The sequence below is a fragment of the Phaethon lepturus genome, unplaced genomic scaffold (genome assembly GCF_000687285.1).
Source record: "Phaethon lepturus isolate BGI_N335 unplaced genomic scaffold, ASM68728v1 scaffold47021, whole genome shotgun sequence".
NCBI classification, from domain to species: domain Eukaryota; kingdom Metazoa; phylum Chordata; class Aves; order Phaethontiformes; family Phaethontidae; genus Phaethon; species Phaethon lepturus.
Genome location: NW_010516430.1, coordinates 1 through 17223, shown reverse-complemented (window position 1 = coordinate 17223; position 17223 = coordinate 1). Strand labels below are relative to the sequence as shown.

Sequence of the window (17223 nt, the reverse complement as noted above, 5' to 3'; positions counted from 1 at the left end):
AATCTGTGTGTAGTTCTGTATCTTGATAGAAAATTTAAAAACTAAGAGCACGTATTTGTGACTGGTTTTATCTCTTCAATCTATTTTTAAGCAAACACTGTGCCTAGACGCATGTTCTTTTATTGCAAAGATCTCATGCTGCCAAATGATGCTTTGCTTTGAGCAACGCCTTGCTCCTAAATAATTCATGTTCATTAAAGTTGCTTGATGAAGGTAAAAAAATGGAAGGATTAGCCCCTAATCAGTGCTTTCTGAACACAATCATTTCTAAATAGATGAAAACAACTGTGTTGAATCTTTCTGACCGGATTCCGAAGCCCTGCAAATATTTGCTGCATGCGTTCGCTCCAGAGCGGGCAAAGGGATGGAGGGCAGTCGGGGCCGGAGGGTGCCGCAAACACCGCGAGGAGGCTGCAGGCGCGCTCGCCATCCCTCACGGTGGCCACTTACAGTAAACGGGCTTTGCTGACAAATGCGCTAACTCCGCTAACCCTAACGCAGGCTGGGGAGACGGACTGCACGCCGCATCAGTTCGCGCCCCAAGTAGTACTGGGGAAGGTGCTTTTAGTCAGCGCGCAACAAGCAACCGTAAGGAAGCCAGAGTGTGAACGTGGGCCGTTTCCTCGTGGAGGAGGTTCAGCTCCATCCTGCTGCTGCGGTGAGAGGTTTGGCTCTGCAAGGTGACCTCTCGGTTGTCTGACCTGCTTTTGAAGGCACCCATGTCCAGAGGAAAGGTCTGTGCTAGCTGAAGGTCTCCGGTAGCATCGACGGGACCCACCTCATGTTGTCCCTCAGCTTCATTCCCAGCACAGGCGGGCTGGTGCAGAACATGAACACTTCGGAGTGCGTGACTCGCGTCCAGCCCGCCAGGCTCAGCTACCTTTTGTGATGGTAGACAGACAGACTTGAAAAGCAATCTGTGGCCGGAAAAAAGTATTTTCTTCTTTACTGGGGCATAATGACCTGCTTCACAGGCCAACAGAAATGGGCATCGTGCTTAAACTCCTAGATAAGAAAGAGATGTTGTAGGCAGAGATTATCAGTCACTGCAAAGGATGCAAATATTTTAACACCGCAAACTACTACTAAAGGCAGGTACTTTTCCTTGTTAGTCGCTAGGCAATTTAAGAGACACATTTTGTTTATTCTCATGAATCTTTTGGAAGATACGGTACTTTCAGATTACTTTCTTTTTTAATGTGTGCACTGGGGACTCTACATCTTACTAAAAATGAGATCATAGTGACACTAGTAAGTCAAAGGACATAGTCAGCACAGTGCCATAGAGAATCCAAAGACCTAATATAGGCTAAATGTAAATTTGTAAAATGGAAATACCTAAATAATTCAAACCAGCAACATCAATTTCTGCATGGTTTGTTCATCTCCTGGCCAGACTTGTTTCAAAGGGTTGAGGTTTTTATGAGACGAAGAAGAAGAAGAGGAAGAAGAAGAAGAGGAAGAAGAAGAGGAAGAAGAAGAAGAAGAAGAAGAAGAAGAAGAAGAAGAAGAAGGGAGTCACAGTTCTATTTCAAAGCTATGTCAAATCAGTTGTTTTCTCCCCATCTTTCCCCTCCAGGTTACGGTATCTTCTTCAAGACTGAGTAAGGATCTAGCTGAAGATGGAAGTTGCAAGCATAGTGAGTATACAGCTATGCTGCTGTGTAATCTCCATTTTTCTTCCCTCCCTCTTTGCCTCCATCAGTTTTCTGCCTCTCTCGAGCCAATGGTGATCCATAGAATCTTTGGGTTGAAAGGGACCTTTTAAGGTCATCAAGTCCAACCACCCTGCAATGAGCAGGCACAAATTGTCCCTGCGATGTCCCACCATAGCAGTAATACAAAGCTTTCTCCCCCACCTCTTCCAAGTTGGTGATTTTGCATTTGTTATGTATTTGAGGCTGCCAAACCAACAGTGTTTTGAATGATCTGACAGAGGAATGCTCCCACCACCTGCCATTTTAATAGTTGGCTGGAGACTGTGAACTGCTCTTTTCTTAAGAGTTTGTTATTCAACGGATCATTTTTCTAAGTCTCTGTTGTGCCACACACACTGAAATGTGCTGTGTTTCGCAGGCAGCCTTTGCTCTTTCCCATCTAAAAGGGAATATATCAGGGATCTTCAACTGCATCTGGTGGAGAGGGGCAAATTTATGCTTTACTGAGCCATCTCTCAACACAAATTTACCTGATGTCCCATTACAGGTCACCCAACCTGGCAAGACCAGCCTGGATTACTACAAGAATGACAGCACGCTGCTGTCTCTGTACGGAAACCTGGTGAACGGCACAGACTTCATGTGCGACAAAAGGCAGGTCAGGCAGTTTGCTCGAGCCTTCCTGCCAGTGTTTTTCTGGCTCATCTTCTTTGTGGGCACAGTGGGAAATGCCTTGGTCGTGCTTGTCTACTGCAAATACCACTTCAGGAGGAGCATGATGGACCGGTACCTGCTGCACCTGGCCATTGGGGACCTACTCCTCCTCTTCACCCTCCCCTTCTGGGCCAAGGCTGCCTCCAATGGCTGGATCTTCAAGAACTTCATGTGCAAAGTCGTCAACAGCATGTATAAGATCAACTTCTATGGCTGCAGCTTGTTTCTAACCTGCATCAGCTTTGACAGGTACATCACTATTGTTCAGGCGATGAAAGCTAAAACTTCTAAGCAAAGGCGGCTCCTGCGCAGCAAACTCATGTGCTTGACTGTCTGGCTGATGTCCATGAGCCTGTGCATCCCAGAAATCATTTACAGCCAAAGCATGTGGGTGGGTGACATCACAGTTTGCAAAATTATGTACCCACCAAATGTCAGCATGGTCTTCAGAGTTACTGTTCTGTCCTTGAAAGTCACAATTGGATTCTTCCTCCCACTCCTCGTCATGGTTATTTGTTACACTCTTATCATCAACACCCTCCTGCAAGCCAAAAGATCCCAAAAGCAGAAGTCCCTGAAGATCATCACCATGATCATCACTGCTTTCCTCCTCTCTCAGTTCCCATACAATGTTGTTTTGATGGTCAAAGCCATCAACAACTACACCAGGGTGGCATACAGCTGTCAGGCTGCCAACCAGCTGGACATCGGGCTGCAGGTCACCCAGAGCATCGCTTTCCTCCACAGCTGCCTCAACCCCTTCCTCTACGTCTTTGCTGGGGAGCGGTTCGGAGCGGCGCTGGGCAGGATGGTGCGGAGCAGCGGCTGCTGCCAGGGTGGGGGCCAAAAGCAGCGCTCCTCCGCCTGCGACAGCCAGGAGCACAGCTCAGACTGGTCCTCTGCCATACTGGGCAGGCGGCGGGTGAGAAACTCCCTGACCCTCAGCACCCACTTGGCCTCCTCCATTATGCCCCCTCCGTTGCCAAGTCCTCTTGTAAGTTAGTCCCCCCTCTCTCCCCTCCGGAGGAGCACCAAACTCTTTGGAAACCATCTGTATACCCCCAAGACTGTCCCAGAGGAGCGGGGAGGGCTGGGGGCTCCTCATGTGCCCTGTCCTCACCATGCGGGACCTAACTGGTGCTTGCTGGCTAGAAGGAAGGGAAACCTTCGGCACAGGGCAGCAAAATGGAGCTGTACTGTCGTAAGCAGAACTGACAGAGGATAAAAGCTATTTTTGTGACAGCTGTAAATACCCAGGCCATCTGCAGCTCAGACCACAAGCAGAAATAAGCAGCCTCGCAGAGAGGCGGTAAGCCAAGCTACGGCGGCGGCAGGGCAGGTGAAGCAGGATGAGCCGCCCGTCCTGACCTCAGGAAGCAGTAGGAGGGGGTTCAGCCGTCATTTGCAGTCCAGCCAGGGTCTCCTACGGAGGTGGCCAGGCTCGAGAGACCTGTTCGCACCTACACCAGGTCCCCTTTGCCGTAAAGGAGAACCCCCTTTAGCTCCCGGCTGGCTTGCAGCGGCAGGTAAACGCTGCTCTCTGTGCCTGTGCCGACACACAACCCTGCTGTGCCGCACGGGCGGTTCGTGTTGCAAAGGAAAGACGGTCGCTTGTGTTCATCAGAAAGTGGTCATTTACAGAATGAGAGTTTTCTCCTTTATTTTCGCTGTGTGTTGCACGGTGAAATTTGGTACAATGCATTTGCTACGGCTCCTGTTGTGATACTGGCATTTTGTGCGGTCCTTGCATTGACAAACTGCACCTTGCGATAAAAATTCAAGGACGTCGGAGGTGCTGAGTTTTCTGTCCTGGAGATATTTGCCATACTGTGGTGCATAGCCATCATGAAACAGAACCCAAAAACCAAACCCATGGTTCAACAGACTCTGGTTATTCACTGACATCTTTGCTAACGGTGAAAAAATGTATTTAGCCTGAGGTCAGTAAGACAGAGAGTAATGAAGCGTCAAATCTAAATTTAATGAAATTTGGATTGAATCTTGAGGTTGGTGGAGGCAGGGGTTCCCAAAAGCGGTGTGCTGTATTGCACCCCACAACTTCTATAGGGCTTTCGGTGTGCCGGTGCTGGCACCATAACGGTGCCCGAGGCCGCAGGTCACTGTGTGGCCGTTCCCCCTCCCTCGTCCCCTCCCGGCGACACAGCATCGCCTGTCCTGCCTGACCGCAGCCGGCGCCTCCCGGTCTTCGGTTGCAAGTTGTGGTGCTCAGGGGGCTTTGTTTTAAATAATCACATTTAACCTGGTTTGCCTCCTGGTAATTATTTCTTGCAGGAAGAAAGCGTTTTCGTTGTCCATTTATCATTAAAGTGTGTCGATAAACACAAGATTTCTGCGAGGCTTGGCGCTGCTTTTCTAGCTAATAGGGTATTTCTGAGCAGATGGGGTTCTAGTTTCGTATATGTTTATTAGGATTTTTTAAATTTTTTTTTTTTACTTTTTCCTTAGGGAAAAAAATTATGAAAGACGTTTGTATTTTTCACTGTACGTGTAAGAAGGGTTTGGGTTTTTTTTGTGATTTGCGTCGAGCTCAGTGCAAATGGAAGCTGAAATTGTGTTAAATAAAGGCACTGGCACAAACTGTGAGGGGATGAACCGGTTGTTTCTTGCTCAGGCGTCCTTCCCGGGTTTGGATCCGTAGACGTAACCTGTTTCCAATGACAGATTTTACCCCTCCTGAAAAAGGCCGGAGGAAAACCTTGCTAACAGGGTGTACTATGTGCGTCTGTGCCTTGGGGTGTGGAAGCCGCAGCTGAGGATCCCACAGGCGCCAGAGTGGGTTTCGGGGCCGGAGGCGACGGGTGGGGTGCAGTTTTGGGAGGGAGGGCAGGTTTCTGAGGGCGTGGGAGGAGGGAGCCCTGCCGCCCCTTCCCAGAGATGGGGGCGAGGGTGCTCCTACCCAGGGGGTCCTCCCAGCCCCAAACCAGCCCTCGAGCTGTGCGTCCTGCCGGCCCCGGGAACTTGAATTTCGGGGCCTTCTCAACGAAGATAAAAGCTTCTTTGCTTTGCAAAATATGGTGGGAAATTTTCATGCTTGGTCGGTGAGCGAAACTGTTGAGGGTGGTGAAACGGCGATGAACTTTCAGCAGTTTGGGGCGGCAGGGTCGTCCCTGAGTCATGCCGGTCCCACCCTGAGTTGAGGTGCTCCCCGCCGCCCTGCCTGGGGAGCCAGGGGACCACCCCACTGGGTGGGTTTTCCCTTGTGGGGTCCCTCCCACCGGGGCTGCCTGTGGTCCAGCAGCCGCTGGTGGCTTCCCAGGCTGCCTGACCCCCCGAACTTGCAGGGAAGCTGCCTTCCTGCGGCCCCTCCGGCTGCAGCTTCATCCCTGGCGGGGTTCCTCACTGCTGGCCACCGCACAGCGAGGACTCTGTCATGGAGGCATTCTTCTGCCATTGCCCCCTCCTCCGTCTGCCAGGGACCTCTCTCCTCCAGCAGCCCAGCTCCTTGCGACCAAGCCATCCCGGGACTCCTCTGTCTCTCTGCCCTGAGGCTTTAGCTGGATTTAGCCCACCAAAATCCCTCCAACGCTTCCCTAGGGTGTCCCCAGCCTTCAGCTGATGCTGCCTGGGTTTCCCCAAGGGCGCGGGGTATTACGTCCCCTGCCCCACGGCAGCTCACGCCTCCCATGGGACTCTGCCTGTGCCTTACCCACAGCTCCAGCAGCACAGTCACCCAGCAGTTGTTGGAAGCCCTGGGAGAGGCCCAAGATCTTACACAGCTCCTCTCCTCTCTCTTTAAGGCCATTTTTTCCCACATGTTCATGGTTTTGGGTTGCAGTCTCCTTTGCTGTCCCTTTTCTTTGAAGGAGCAGCTCAGCTTGTCTCTGCCCTGAGCCTTGCATTGTCACCCCAAGACCCCCCAACTCCCAGTCCTCACCTCAGACTTCTGAGAGCCAGGAGCGTGCCAGGACCCCAGATTTCACCCAAGTGGGAACTGGGCCAGACCTGCCTGCTGGCCTAACCCCCCCCAAACTGCAAAGGCTGGGAGCTGTGCCGTAGCGGGGACAGCCGTGGCAGTAGCTTCAGGTTGTCGTCAGCTTGCTGTGGTGAAGGGCTCGGAGGTAGCCGCGACCGTGGTGCAGGCAGTCACGTAGCATGGTGCCCGCTGGCTTGTGGTGCAAGGAGAGGAAGCTGGGCGAGCTGATGAGAAACTTTCACTTCTGCAGGCAAACCTGCCTGACTGATACCTGCTCCTGCCTGAAACGGGGACGTGCTTTACAGCAGCGTCTCTTCCAGAGAGCAGGAAGATGGAAAGGTGTGAGAGAACGGCGATGGGTGCTGCAAGAATCACTGAAGACACAGTAGATAAAAGTAGCCCAAAACCAGAACCATCGATCTGAGTTCGGTCTGTGCAAACCCACCATTTCCAGGTACAATCTGAATCAATTATCCATCATTTAACTGACCAGATGCTGTAGTCCCAGCACCTCCAAGTGCTGCCTGTTTTTTTCCAAGCCTCCTGGGCCATATGTGTTTTGAAACCTTATATTTGGACTTCAGAGCGTCCGTGTGACATATCAGGGGCTAATGGGGAAGATACCACTGTCTCATGGCGGCTTCACATGGTCCCCACAGCAGAATGTCGTACTGGCTGTGCCAAGGCCAATATTTGGGGCACAGGCCAAGAAACAGGCGGGTTAGGACCCCGCGTATAGGCTGCACTAGGGCTGGGAGAACCTTGCTACCAGCACCAAAGAAGGGAGGAGATACTGTCCAGTAAGGCTAAATGTTGGAGATGTACACAAAGGCTTCCAAGAGCTACAGCCTCCCCTGCAGAGCTGTTGTACATCGCTCAGGTACGGTCGTCGCTTACATGTGTATTGCAGGTCCCTTGTGCCATGGGCTATAGGCTTTGCTGGAGGCTCTGACCCAGCAAGAGGCCCCTGAGCGTGGAGCGGCGGCTGGTGCTGCTGCTGGGCGGCGGGGATGGGAAGTGCCGCAGCCTCCACCCCAGCACGAAACTCCCGTGAGGGAACAGAAATAACCGATAAAAGAAGTGATGACTGGTGATGATGGGGCCTGTTGTCCTCTGGACCCCATTCAGATGTCCCCAGCAGCTCAGACGAGCCTATGCGTTTACCACGTGCCCCGGGACTGGGACTACAGATGCAATTCAGAGGCAACACGTGAAGAGTGCCGGCGACTCAGACGGCACTTCTTTCCCTCCCACAGCCACGCAACGTAACTTGGGCGTACAGACCTGGCCAGGACCTGGGGAAAACCAGATGGGAGCCCTGAGCTGACGGACAACGCTGCTCGGCGCGACTGAGGACAGTGAGTGCAATTGCTGTCCTTGGGGTGGCTTTGTTCTTACCTCCCAGGGGATGCAAAGGTGGACAAAAGTGTTTCTCAGCCACGGGGCTCTGCCCTTGCTGGGGCAGGCCTGACTGCTCCGAGCCACCAGGACACGGTGACAGTCGCTCTAAATTGGGGGCCAGCTCACCTAGTACTTATTTAAGGATCTCTGCTGTTGCTCGGATGTACTCTACAGACGTGCCCTTTGTCCACCAGCGTGACAAACCATTTTCTATTTCCCTAATTTTGTAAAATTTTTTCCTGCTTAGAAGTAGATCATACAATCACCTGATTTATCTTCCAAAGCTATCTCTACAAGGCAGAAAAAGGACACACTGAATGATATCGAATTTTATTTTTTTAATTCCTGAGGTTAAAAAAGGAAAGAAAAAAGCATCAAGAAACATTCCAGTACACAACCGTCTACATCTCTGTAACTGTACAGACGCTGGTATACATAAAACTCTTTTTCCCCCATCTGGAGCATGTAGTTTGATGTGAACGGGGTTTGCAATTCTTTGGCAGTTAAGACCAAAAGATGCTTCTGAACAAGTTACAATCTCAGTGATTGAGCATAATGAAAACTATAGTGCAATTTCAATTTTAAAAAAGGTGCAAAGTCAGGCTCTTGAAGCTTTGCTATTTTGTAATGTGGTACACTCTCGTGCAATACATCTCTCTGATTTTTCAGAAAGCAATATTGAGTAATGATGAGCAAAGGAACACTGTCGTTTTCTTAAAGCAACTATGTTCTTTCCTTCTCATAAACCTCTGCAGAACAAAAAACATTACCCTCCATTGTTCCAGCGCCCAGGAAAAACACCCAGTTGCTTTATGCTGACCACAACGTATGCTCTCTTTGTTCCATGAGCGTGACATCCCCTTCAATTAATCTTATGATCAATTTTAAATATTGCTTTTCTCTTAATTGCATACCTTTGGATAATAAAAAGCCCAATTCAACAACTCACCTGAGCACCTGTAAACAAACAGATTTATCAGCGTCCCTGGCACAGCTCACATGAACAAGTGCTTTATGAATGGAGGTATAAGGGGCTTGAATGAAATCACACATTGCACAAATCTACACTCTAAGTCCTAAGTCCTTTATTGGGTTTCCACGGCTCCAGTCATAAACCGTCTGGGACATTCAAACAAAAGGTTGGTACTAGTGACAGTTTCTTTACTGTCTTCTCTGCACAGCGTCCGAGGTGGAAAAGACTCCCTCTTCTAGCTGACATGGGATGGGATTCCTGTTCTTGAACAGCTGCACTCCTGTCCACTTGTTGTACCTTACCAGATTGAGTATTGCCTCTTTTGAAAATTTTTCTCCTACTTAAATACTCTCCTTGGTTAGAAGCAAACCTTCTCTTTTTTTCTTTAAACTACAGGTTCTTGCTCCCACACTTAGTCCTCTTTCAGAGAGCAAAAAAGCCATAAAACTACTCCCATGGGGCAGGAACCTAAAGAAAAGGTACAATAAAGACTCAAATGCCAGATAAAAACAATCCAGTGTTTTTAATCCAGTGTTTTTATTCCCCTCCTCCCAAACATACGCTTCAGCCAGCCTCAGGACTGTCTACATGAAACACTTGCAGGGAAACATCTGGCTTATTAGATGGAGCCAATTACTTCAAGAGTTACTTAAACAGTGGCGAAAAATATTTGCCACAGGACGAAAAAATGCTAAGAACTCGGATGCTGAGAGGAAATCCAGAGGCAACTCTGTCAAATAATTTTGAATGGAGGTATTTTAAATACTTCTGGGCAGAGTTGTCATATTTTGGCCTAAGATACTTGACAGTGTCCCTTCACCTTACATTTGGCATTTTAAGAAAGATATCCTAGTAAGATTAATATTCTAACTAAAACAACAGCAAAATGCTTTTAAAAGCCACACCTAAAAGCTTAAAAGAAAACTGCAGCAGACTTCAGTAACAGCTCGGTGAAACTGCATAGCATATGGGACACAGTACTCCATTTTTAAGCAATAAATAATCTCTTCTTGCCTAATTAAATATAAAATACAGCTTCAACACTGAAACATGTCATCATTCATGAACTGATCCATGCACTGTTTATTGCCTGTTTATTGCCAACTTCAGTCTCTTGCCCATCTCATTTTCATGCACACAGGCAGGTGAGTAAGGGTTGAAGTGCATCACAGCCTGTGCCCTCAGGAGGAGGAATAAACCAGCCTGCATCTCCCACTGACCCCTCAGCCCGGCAGCAGCTGGAGAGCACACCACCCATACTGGGAAGAGGCATCTGAAGGGAAGGGAGAGCTACTGATGAGCCAGTCACCAAAAATCTAGGTGCTCCCATGAAAGGTAGTCATTCTTTCACAATCTTTTTCAAGATAACTGTATTTATACATTGTTAACAACTGGAATGATTAGCAACCTTTAGCTTTATCTGCAGTATTCTTTTCTTTCCTTTAATCAGAAATTTCCCTCTACCTCAGCTGCTACTGTGTAAATGCCCAACACTTGTCTTGTGATCTCCATCTTTTAAACAACCAGCCTTTTGCTATAGAAGATCTCCTGTGGGTAATGGATTGGACCAGCAATATGTAAATACCAGTTGGACTCTCCTGACTTCCTTCCCTAGTCAAGCTGATCCCTCTAATTCCCTGCCCTTGTTTTTATATTTACAAGTTTGCCCCTGTGCTTTCTTTCCCCTCCCCTAAATCATTTGCTTCAGCTTGTGCTTGCCCCTTTTTCTTCCTTCCCCTCATGTTTTATTTTCTGTCTCCCACCATGATCCCTGTATATCAGCTACAGCGGCCACCAAGAGTCTACAAGGGCTCTTGGCAGGCTGAGCTCATCTTCTACCAACTGCTGCACTAAAACATTCCAGGTCTGAGGTTTCCCTGGGAGAACAGTAACAGAAATCAGACATTGATGTGGAGGGGTGGTTGGGAGAAAGAGGTTTTCTCCTTTCTCCTGCCAAAATGTTTTGCCTTTCCATCAGAAGACAGGAATTTTTAAGAGAGAAATCTGCTTGCAGATATTTTAAGAAAAAGTTGAAATTCCATATAGAAAGCAGACGGTTTGCATGGAAATTTTCTATAAATGAGAACCCAGTCTTCTTTAAAAGGCAGTGTTGACAGCCAGCTCTGTTCCCAAATCCACATGGAAAGTTAGCAGTTGGCTAGGGCAACTGCAAGGGTTAGGAAAGGTGCAACATGAACACCGGGTGGAGAGCTCATCAGGGCTGGATATGCATTCGGTTTTGGATCGACTTTTTGAGACTGGTTCAAACATTATTGCTACGTTCCACGCGGCAGAGAGAGAGACTCTCCCAGAGAGGGACTGCTGATCTCCTCAGAAACTGTGCTTTCCTGTGAATGCTGATGACTAAGGTGCTAAAGCAGGAAAAAGGAATGCTCCTCTTCCTAAAATCACACAGTGAGCAGTACTTTATTCTACAAATGATACTCCTGATTCTGCCACTGGTACTCACCGTAAGAGCTGATTTCAGTGGACCAACTTACAGAGTATGGTGAGCAAAAGTGAAAGGAGTTGCTGCGTTGTGTTGTATTGTTTTGTAACTGGTATTCAGTACCAAAGCATTTGTAAAAGCGAGGCTTACAAAATCTTAGCCCAAAATGTAAAAAACCCCTATGTTTGCTGTTTATAAAACTTGGAAAAGATAAAAAATTCTAGATGGATTACAATATATGCCTGGGAAGATTGAAGTATTGCATAGTTGTTGTTCTGACTGTAAGAGCAGTAAAGCAGAACAGAAATGGTTATGTTTACTCTTCAGGGAAGAGGTCAACAAAAATATGCGTTTTTCTTTAAATTTCCTTTTGAAGGATATTTTTGGAAGTAATTCAATTTTCAGCAGAGAATTTCAGTTTGCATTTAGACAGCCCCACACTTATTTTTTCTCCCCACTGAAAAAAATTTGGTTATTATTGACCTGTTAAATCAAACAACATGGCTTTTCAGCAATCTGTACACAGTACAGAACCATTAGTGTTCTTAAAAAGGCTTCTGTTTTTTAGTGTATACATGTTCTCTAAGTGCATTATAACTATTGCATAGTTTCAAAGTCTTCAAACACAGTGGTAATCATAATGCTTACATGTACATAAATAATAGCATTTCTTAAAATTTTAATTAAAAACAACACAGTATATTCAAGGCTATGGAAAATCACTTCCATCATAGATGACAGGTCTCTCGACAGCCAAGTGATAAAACACCCTTTTTGAGATAAACCTGTCAAGGAAAAAAGAGAGCAAGATGACCATGTTAGCTGAAGTCAACTAGAGAGGAGGCCTTAAAAGTGTATTCAGTCTTTTGGCTTATACTCAGGCAAAAAATTGACTGTTGTTAAAAAGAAGTATGCCTGTGCAAGGGCTGCCAGGTCTGTTGTTAATAAGATGACAATCCTGACTAAACTGTCTTGGAAATAGTCACAAATTCCTTGCTTACTTCTGTTTACCTTCCAAGAGGTTGAGACAGAAGAGTGGAATTCTGCTATGGCGGAAGAAGAAAAACCCAAACAAGAACAAGAGCCAAAAATTGGTCTGAAGATCTTTTGTCAAGCCAGGACAAATTTCTCATACTTACTTCTGAATGGCAGAATAATGGCAATTCTGATCAATTCCACAGTCTGTAAAACCAAGCTTATTTCACCATTTACACCCAGTTAGAACCTACCTAGAGAATGTGTTGTCAAATATCAGCGTGTAGATTCCAGAGTTTCTGACTTTCACCTGTCCTCTGATAGTTTCCTTATGAGAGTTGCAGCGGGTCATAGGAATAAGAACCTGGAATTCAATACAAATAAAAATGAAACTTGCTATTTGCCCTATAAATTGACATTTGCCTTCCAAAAAATATTTAGACTAGACAAGAGCCATCTTCAAACTCCCAAAGTGTGTATGTGCCTGCAATACTATTTATTTTCACTGATTGGCATTAAAAATTCACTCAAACTAAAATATCACAGTGAGACATCTGTTTTCCTTTGATAACCTCTTCAGAGCATTAAGCTATGGCTATAAATCTCTGCTTTAGAGATAGAATCAAATCCTGATCTTTTTAATATTAATCTAAGCAAGTTTACTAACATCAGCAATGCTACATTAAATCTATAAAAATATATCCAAGAGCACGATTTAGCTAAATATATCTTTTAATATATGCTTTTATACTGCCTGTGTTACAAAATAAGCTTTCTCAGCAAATCTTAATTGTTTATCTAAGCTTACAGCAAAAGTGTGTGTAACCATCTATCTTGCTGTAAAACCCTAGCAGTGACAGTTTGTCAGAACAGCAGCTGAAATAGATCAAGGATGATGACCCTATAAAACCCAAAGTTATATTAAATAAATACATATCAAGATGGAAGCAACATTCAGTCTTCATTCTGCTTTCAGATTCAGAAAAAAAGAGATGTTAAATGGAGTTAGTAACCGTGGAGTGAGTTAACGCATGCTATATGAATGTCTTATTCCCCCAGTGAAATCACAGCCTTAAAGAGTTCCCCGTACCATGGCGGGTTAAACCACCAGCTGCCTTGTCTTCATCAAAACTTTGCAATTAGCTGAGTAACATAGGTTCACTTAATCCATAATCCTCATGAAATATGGACAGTGCATATTAAAACTGGTACCTTAGGCACTGGCAAAGTGATTTTGCACACCATCAAGGCACTTCAACATATGCTTCATTGTAAGAAATGCAGGTAACCCAATCAATTTATCTGTCTCCTTCTGGCCTCTGCTTAAGAGCCTGGCAAGATCAGCCCTAAGCAGCTTACAAATTAAGTAATATTGAGGAGGGAAAAAAGAATTTTGCAGGCTTGGACTTTTATTTTTGCTTAATAATAGTGGGTGAATTTCAGATGTGACCAACAGAACCTACAGTGCTTTTCAACTCAACTTTTGCAGGCAACATAAAATAATTAAGGATGCAGCTCTGCCTTCAGCAGAACTGTAGCTTAATTGCAGAACCAAGTCCTTAGTGCAACAGCAACTGGCACACTTGTGGAGACCTCCTAGCTATACTTGCTGATTCCTCTAGGCGGCTGATTGTAGTGTACTACAATCCCTAAGGCAGTAAGGAAACAGAGGCCTTACCTTGCACTGATCCAGTGGTGTGTCTTCTGACTCTTGGTAGACAACGCTGAAGGATATGCTTTTAGGGTCTGATGAAAAGATCCAGCTAATTGTTAGCCCCATCTCTGTAACGGTGATGGGAATGATACTGTAGGTGCTGGATTTAATGAACAGCTCTCTATTGCTTTCCCCAAAATTTAAGATCTCTTCCACTGTAAGGGGTAATTTGATCCTGTGAGGGAGAAAAATACAATTACTTGAAGAGATCCAATCCAATTACGCAGACAGGAACAATAATCATTGCTTTTTATTTTCCATCTATTTGAGGCAGACTCCACAGCAACTTTGGGATAGATCCACAACATGCACGAAAATTCAGCCTTGGATGAAGGCAAGAACTACGAAAAGGTAACTGATATCAAGCATTCTCACTGCTCTAGCAGATGTGGATATTATTCACCTATCTATCCCATTCTGACTAGAAAAATCTAGTACTTGAATAAAGCTTTTTAGTTACTAAGGTAAAAAAAGAGTCTGCTGCCCTCTACTGTTCTTTTTAAACAAAAATTTAAACAAAAAATAGTCACCTAATGTATTCATCTTTCTAGGTATCATTTGTACAGGCAATAGGGATCAAGAGTACGGAGAGGACAGATGGATGGAACGTGAACAGATCTGTCTAGATCCTGTGAAGCACCTAATGCTACAGCTTGGTCTGTTTTACCCAAGAAACCTGCAGAAAAACAGACTCAAAGTTCTTCCAATCAAAAAGGGAAATTCTTAGCACCTAAATGATCCTCAGTCCTGAAGCATTACATTAGCCTACCTCATTCTGATATCTATTTCCGGCTGCAAACAGTGAGGCCCTTAAACAGGAGAATGCTGCTTGCTTTCTTCAGGGGAAACCTGTAATTTCTAAGAGCTGTGGATCTCACCCCTCTTACCCTAACTAGAACTAACCTAACAAATCACTCTTCAGGCCAAATAAATGTTTCCAAATCAATGAGCTCAAAGGAAATCACAGTACTGTGATTTGTTTGTCAGCAGCTATCAAAAATCATCACATTTACCATAAGATATCACACAGTCGCCATGATGATTTGCTGTTCTAGTGTAAGGAGGAGTTCAGTTTCCAACTATGACTACACAGTGGTTAGGGATCACAGCAGATTCATACAATAACTATTGTACTCTGGCCAGAGGGGAAGCTTTGTATTAAGTTTTGCTTACTTTGTTACTTTTTCCTCTTAGCTGAAGTAACTACTGGCGTGTCTCAGGTGGTCTTTGATTTTAATAAACTACCGATCATTCTTCGTTTTGCCCCACAGCCCAGCTATGATTTTAGTTACTGCTTCATTTACCTCGTTCTCTGAACAGCAGCAACAAGGTTGAAACATGGACTAATTTATCTCCCTGCAGTCAAAAGTTTAAAACCTTCCCCCAAAACTAAGCCAAAATTTCAAAGCTTGCCTTAAGGGGAGAGTGAGCAAAGGGGAATTTCTCCAAGTCATGGGCATTTTCATATGTTAGATTCCCTTCTTGGCTGTGCAAGTGACATGCTGTATCGCTACTGCACGTAACTATTAATTTCAGAGCAGGATACACGCGGAGAATCATGGTTCACAGGGGCTGAGCAGAGGCTCAGCTGAACATTTTATGCTATGGCATATATCGATGAAAACAGGCAAGACAGTTTCTGTGAGGCCACCAATAAATAACAGATAAATGCTCCAAAAGGCCATGAATTCCCTCCCCATGACAAAGGTCTGACTAGCACTGCACTCCCTGACTTCCCCTTGCAGTTTCTTCCAGAGACCACTAGAACTACACAGCCTTCTCTCTTTCTGTTCACAGAACCTCCTGCAATAAGAATATTCCATCTGATGCGGAACCAAATCTTTCCTTCTTATTCCCCACTTGCACTCAAGTTTTGCAGGACTGAAGAGAGAGGACCAGGCTCATTGCTGCTGCTCTGTGTAGTTGAGATACACCCTCTGCTCATACTCAGACCAAATTCTACTGTGGGACACAAGCAATCAGCTCTTCGAGGAGTCTGCAAGACTTGTGCTCACATAGCTGATATCTGAGCTCAGCCTTTACTCTTTCAGCCTGGTAGTAACAAAACTTCTACTTACATGATTTCTCCTGACTTCAACAAGCATATCTCATCTTCCGATTCATCAAAGGTTGAAGAATTACACGTGCTGTTTCTAGGACAAGGGAAAAAAGGAAAGCCATGATTCTTTCAGTAGTATGTGGTCAAATACCATCTGCATGCTGATGCCTTCCTAAAGTAGAAACATTCTGATAGTCAGGACGCTAAATTCTAGAATCATTATTTTATGCATTCTAGTGGCAAAACTGCAGCCCCATTCTGCTAACCACCGTGCACAAATGTAAAACTGTTCCTACCCTGGTTTCATCAGCTAAGAGGAATACATACATCCAAAATATCTCTTCAAGAGTCTTAAGATAAATTCCCTATTGCAACACTGGCAGGTTTTAAAGATCCCCTGGCAGGTGTAAATCTTGATGGAGGGCAGACAAAAGCAAAAGAGTCTGGACTTGTCCCTTAAACAAAGCTTGCAAAGGGATATGACATTTGCCCTGGATTTAATCTGTGAGGTGTTTTACAAACATATTATCCAGTTCCTTACTCTGACAATGGTACACAAAACACATTTTATCGCTGTGGAATTACTACTGTGTATCTTCTTTTCATACAAGAAACACTGGATGATTCAAACACAAATACACTGAAGAAGCTGTTACAGGATGACAAAGCAGGATGCCTCCTCCCCACCATGATGTGTCCAGAAGAAGTAGATGGAAGAATCTGCCATCCACTCCTTACCTTAAAAAGGGTGCATGCTCCGGGTGAACACTGGAGTAGCACCAGCTATGAATTACAGGGCTGGGACACAGAGAGAAGAATGAGTTTGAGAGTCAGTAAAAAAATGCTGATAGTTTCCAATTAAGTTAGAGCTAGTCTAACCGATACTTACTTTGCTTCTCTGCATCTCAGCAGGTTGATAACCAAGACAACTAGGCTATCATTCCCAGAAAAATGCCAGATTCTTATATACAGGAACCAACTGGTTGGTTCCTTCCAAAACCCAGTGGAATCTAATACAATGTAATATCACTTACATGTGCTTCTGAACCATCAAATGTAACCATTTAGCAAGGGCATAATTGCCACACATTCTGTAGACCAATGCTCAAAACCAATGCACAGTTCAGCATTTTCTTTTAAATCCTACGGGACCTTGCTCTACAAGCAGCACTGCTGAGCAGAAGAGCAGTAGAAAACATCTTCAGGTAACAGCACCTTCATCTGGTCATTAGCAGCATCTGCATATACTGTGTCAGCACATGCAACCATGTGTGAGTTTAGTGGGGTGACACTATTGGTTGGCAACTGGAAGAATTCAACCCCATGCAACGCTACAGGCTTGGGGA

General features: G+C 45.4%; 1 protein-coding gene across 1 annotated transcript; it reads left to right on the top strand.

The window, feature by feature from the left end:
• Nucleotides 1-336: 336 nt before the first annotated feature.
• On the top strand, nucleotides 337-12576 carry LOC104627716 (C-C chemokine receptor type 9-like; the record flags this gene model as incomplete). The annotated part of the gene is made up of 5 exons (XM_010296056.1): nucleotides 337-588; nucleotides 2077-3366; nucleotides 6891-7026; nucleotides 10938-11020; nucleotides 12558-12576. Coding segments are annotated over exons 1-5 (1780 nt in total), but the record flags the coding sequence as incomplete, so codon positions are not given.
• Nucleotides 12577-17223: the final 4647 nt, after the last annotated feature.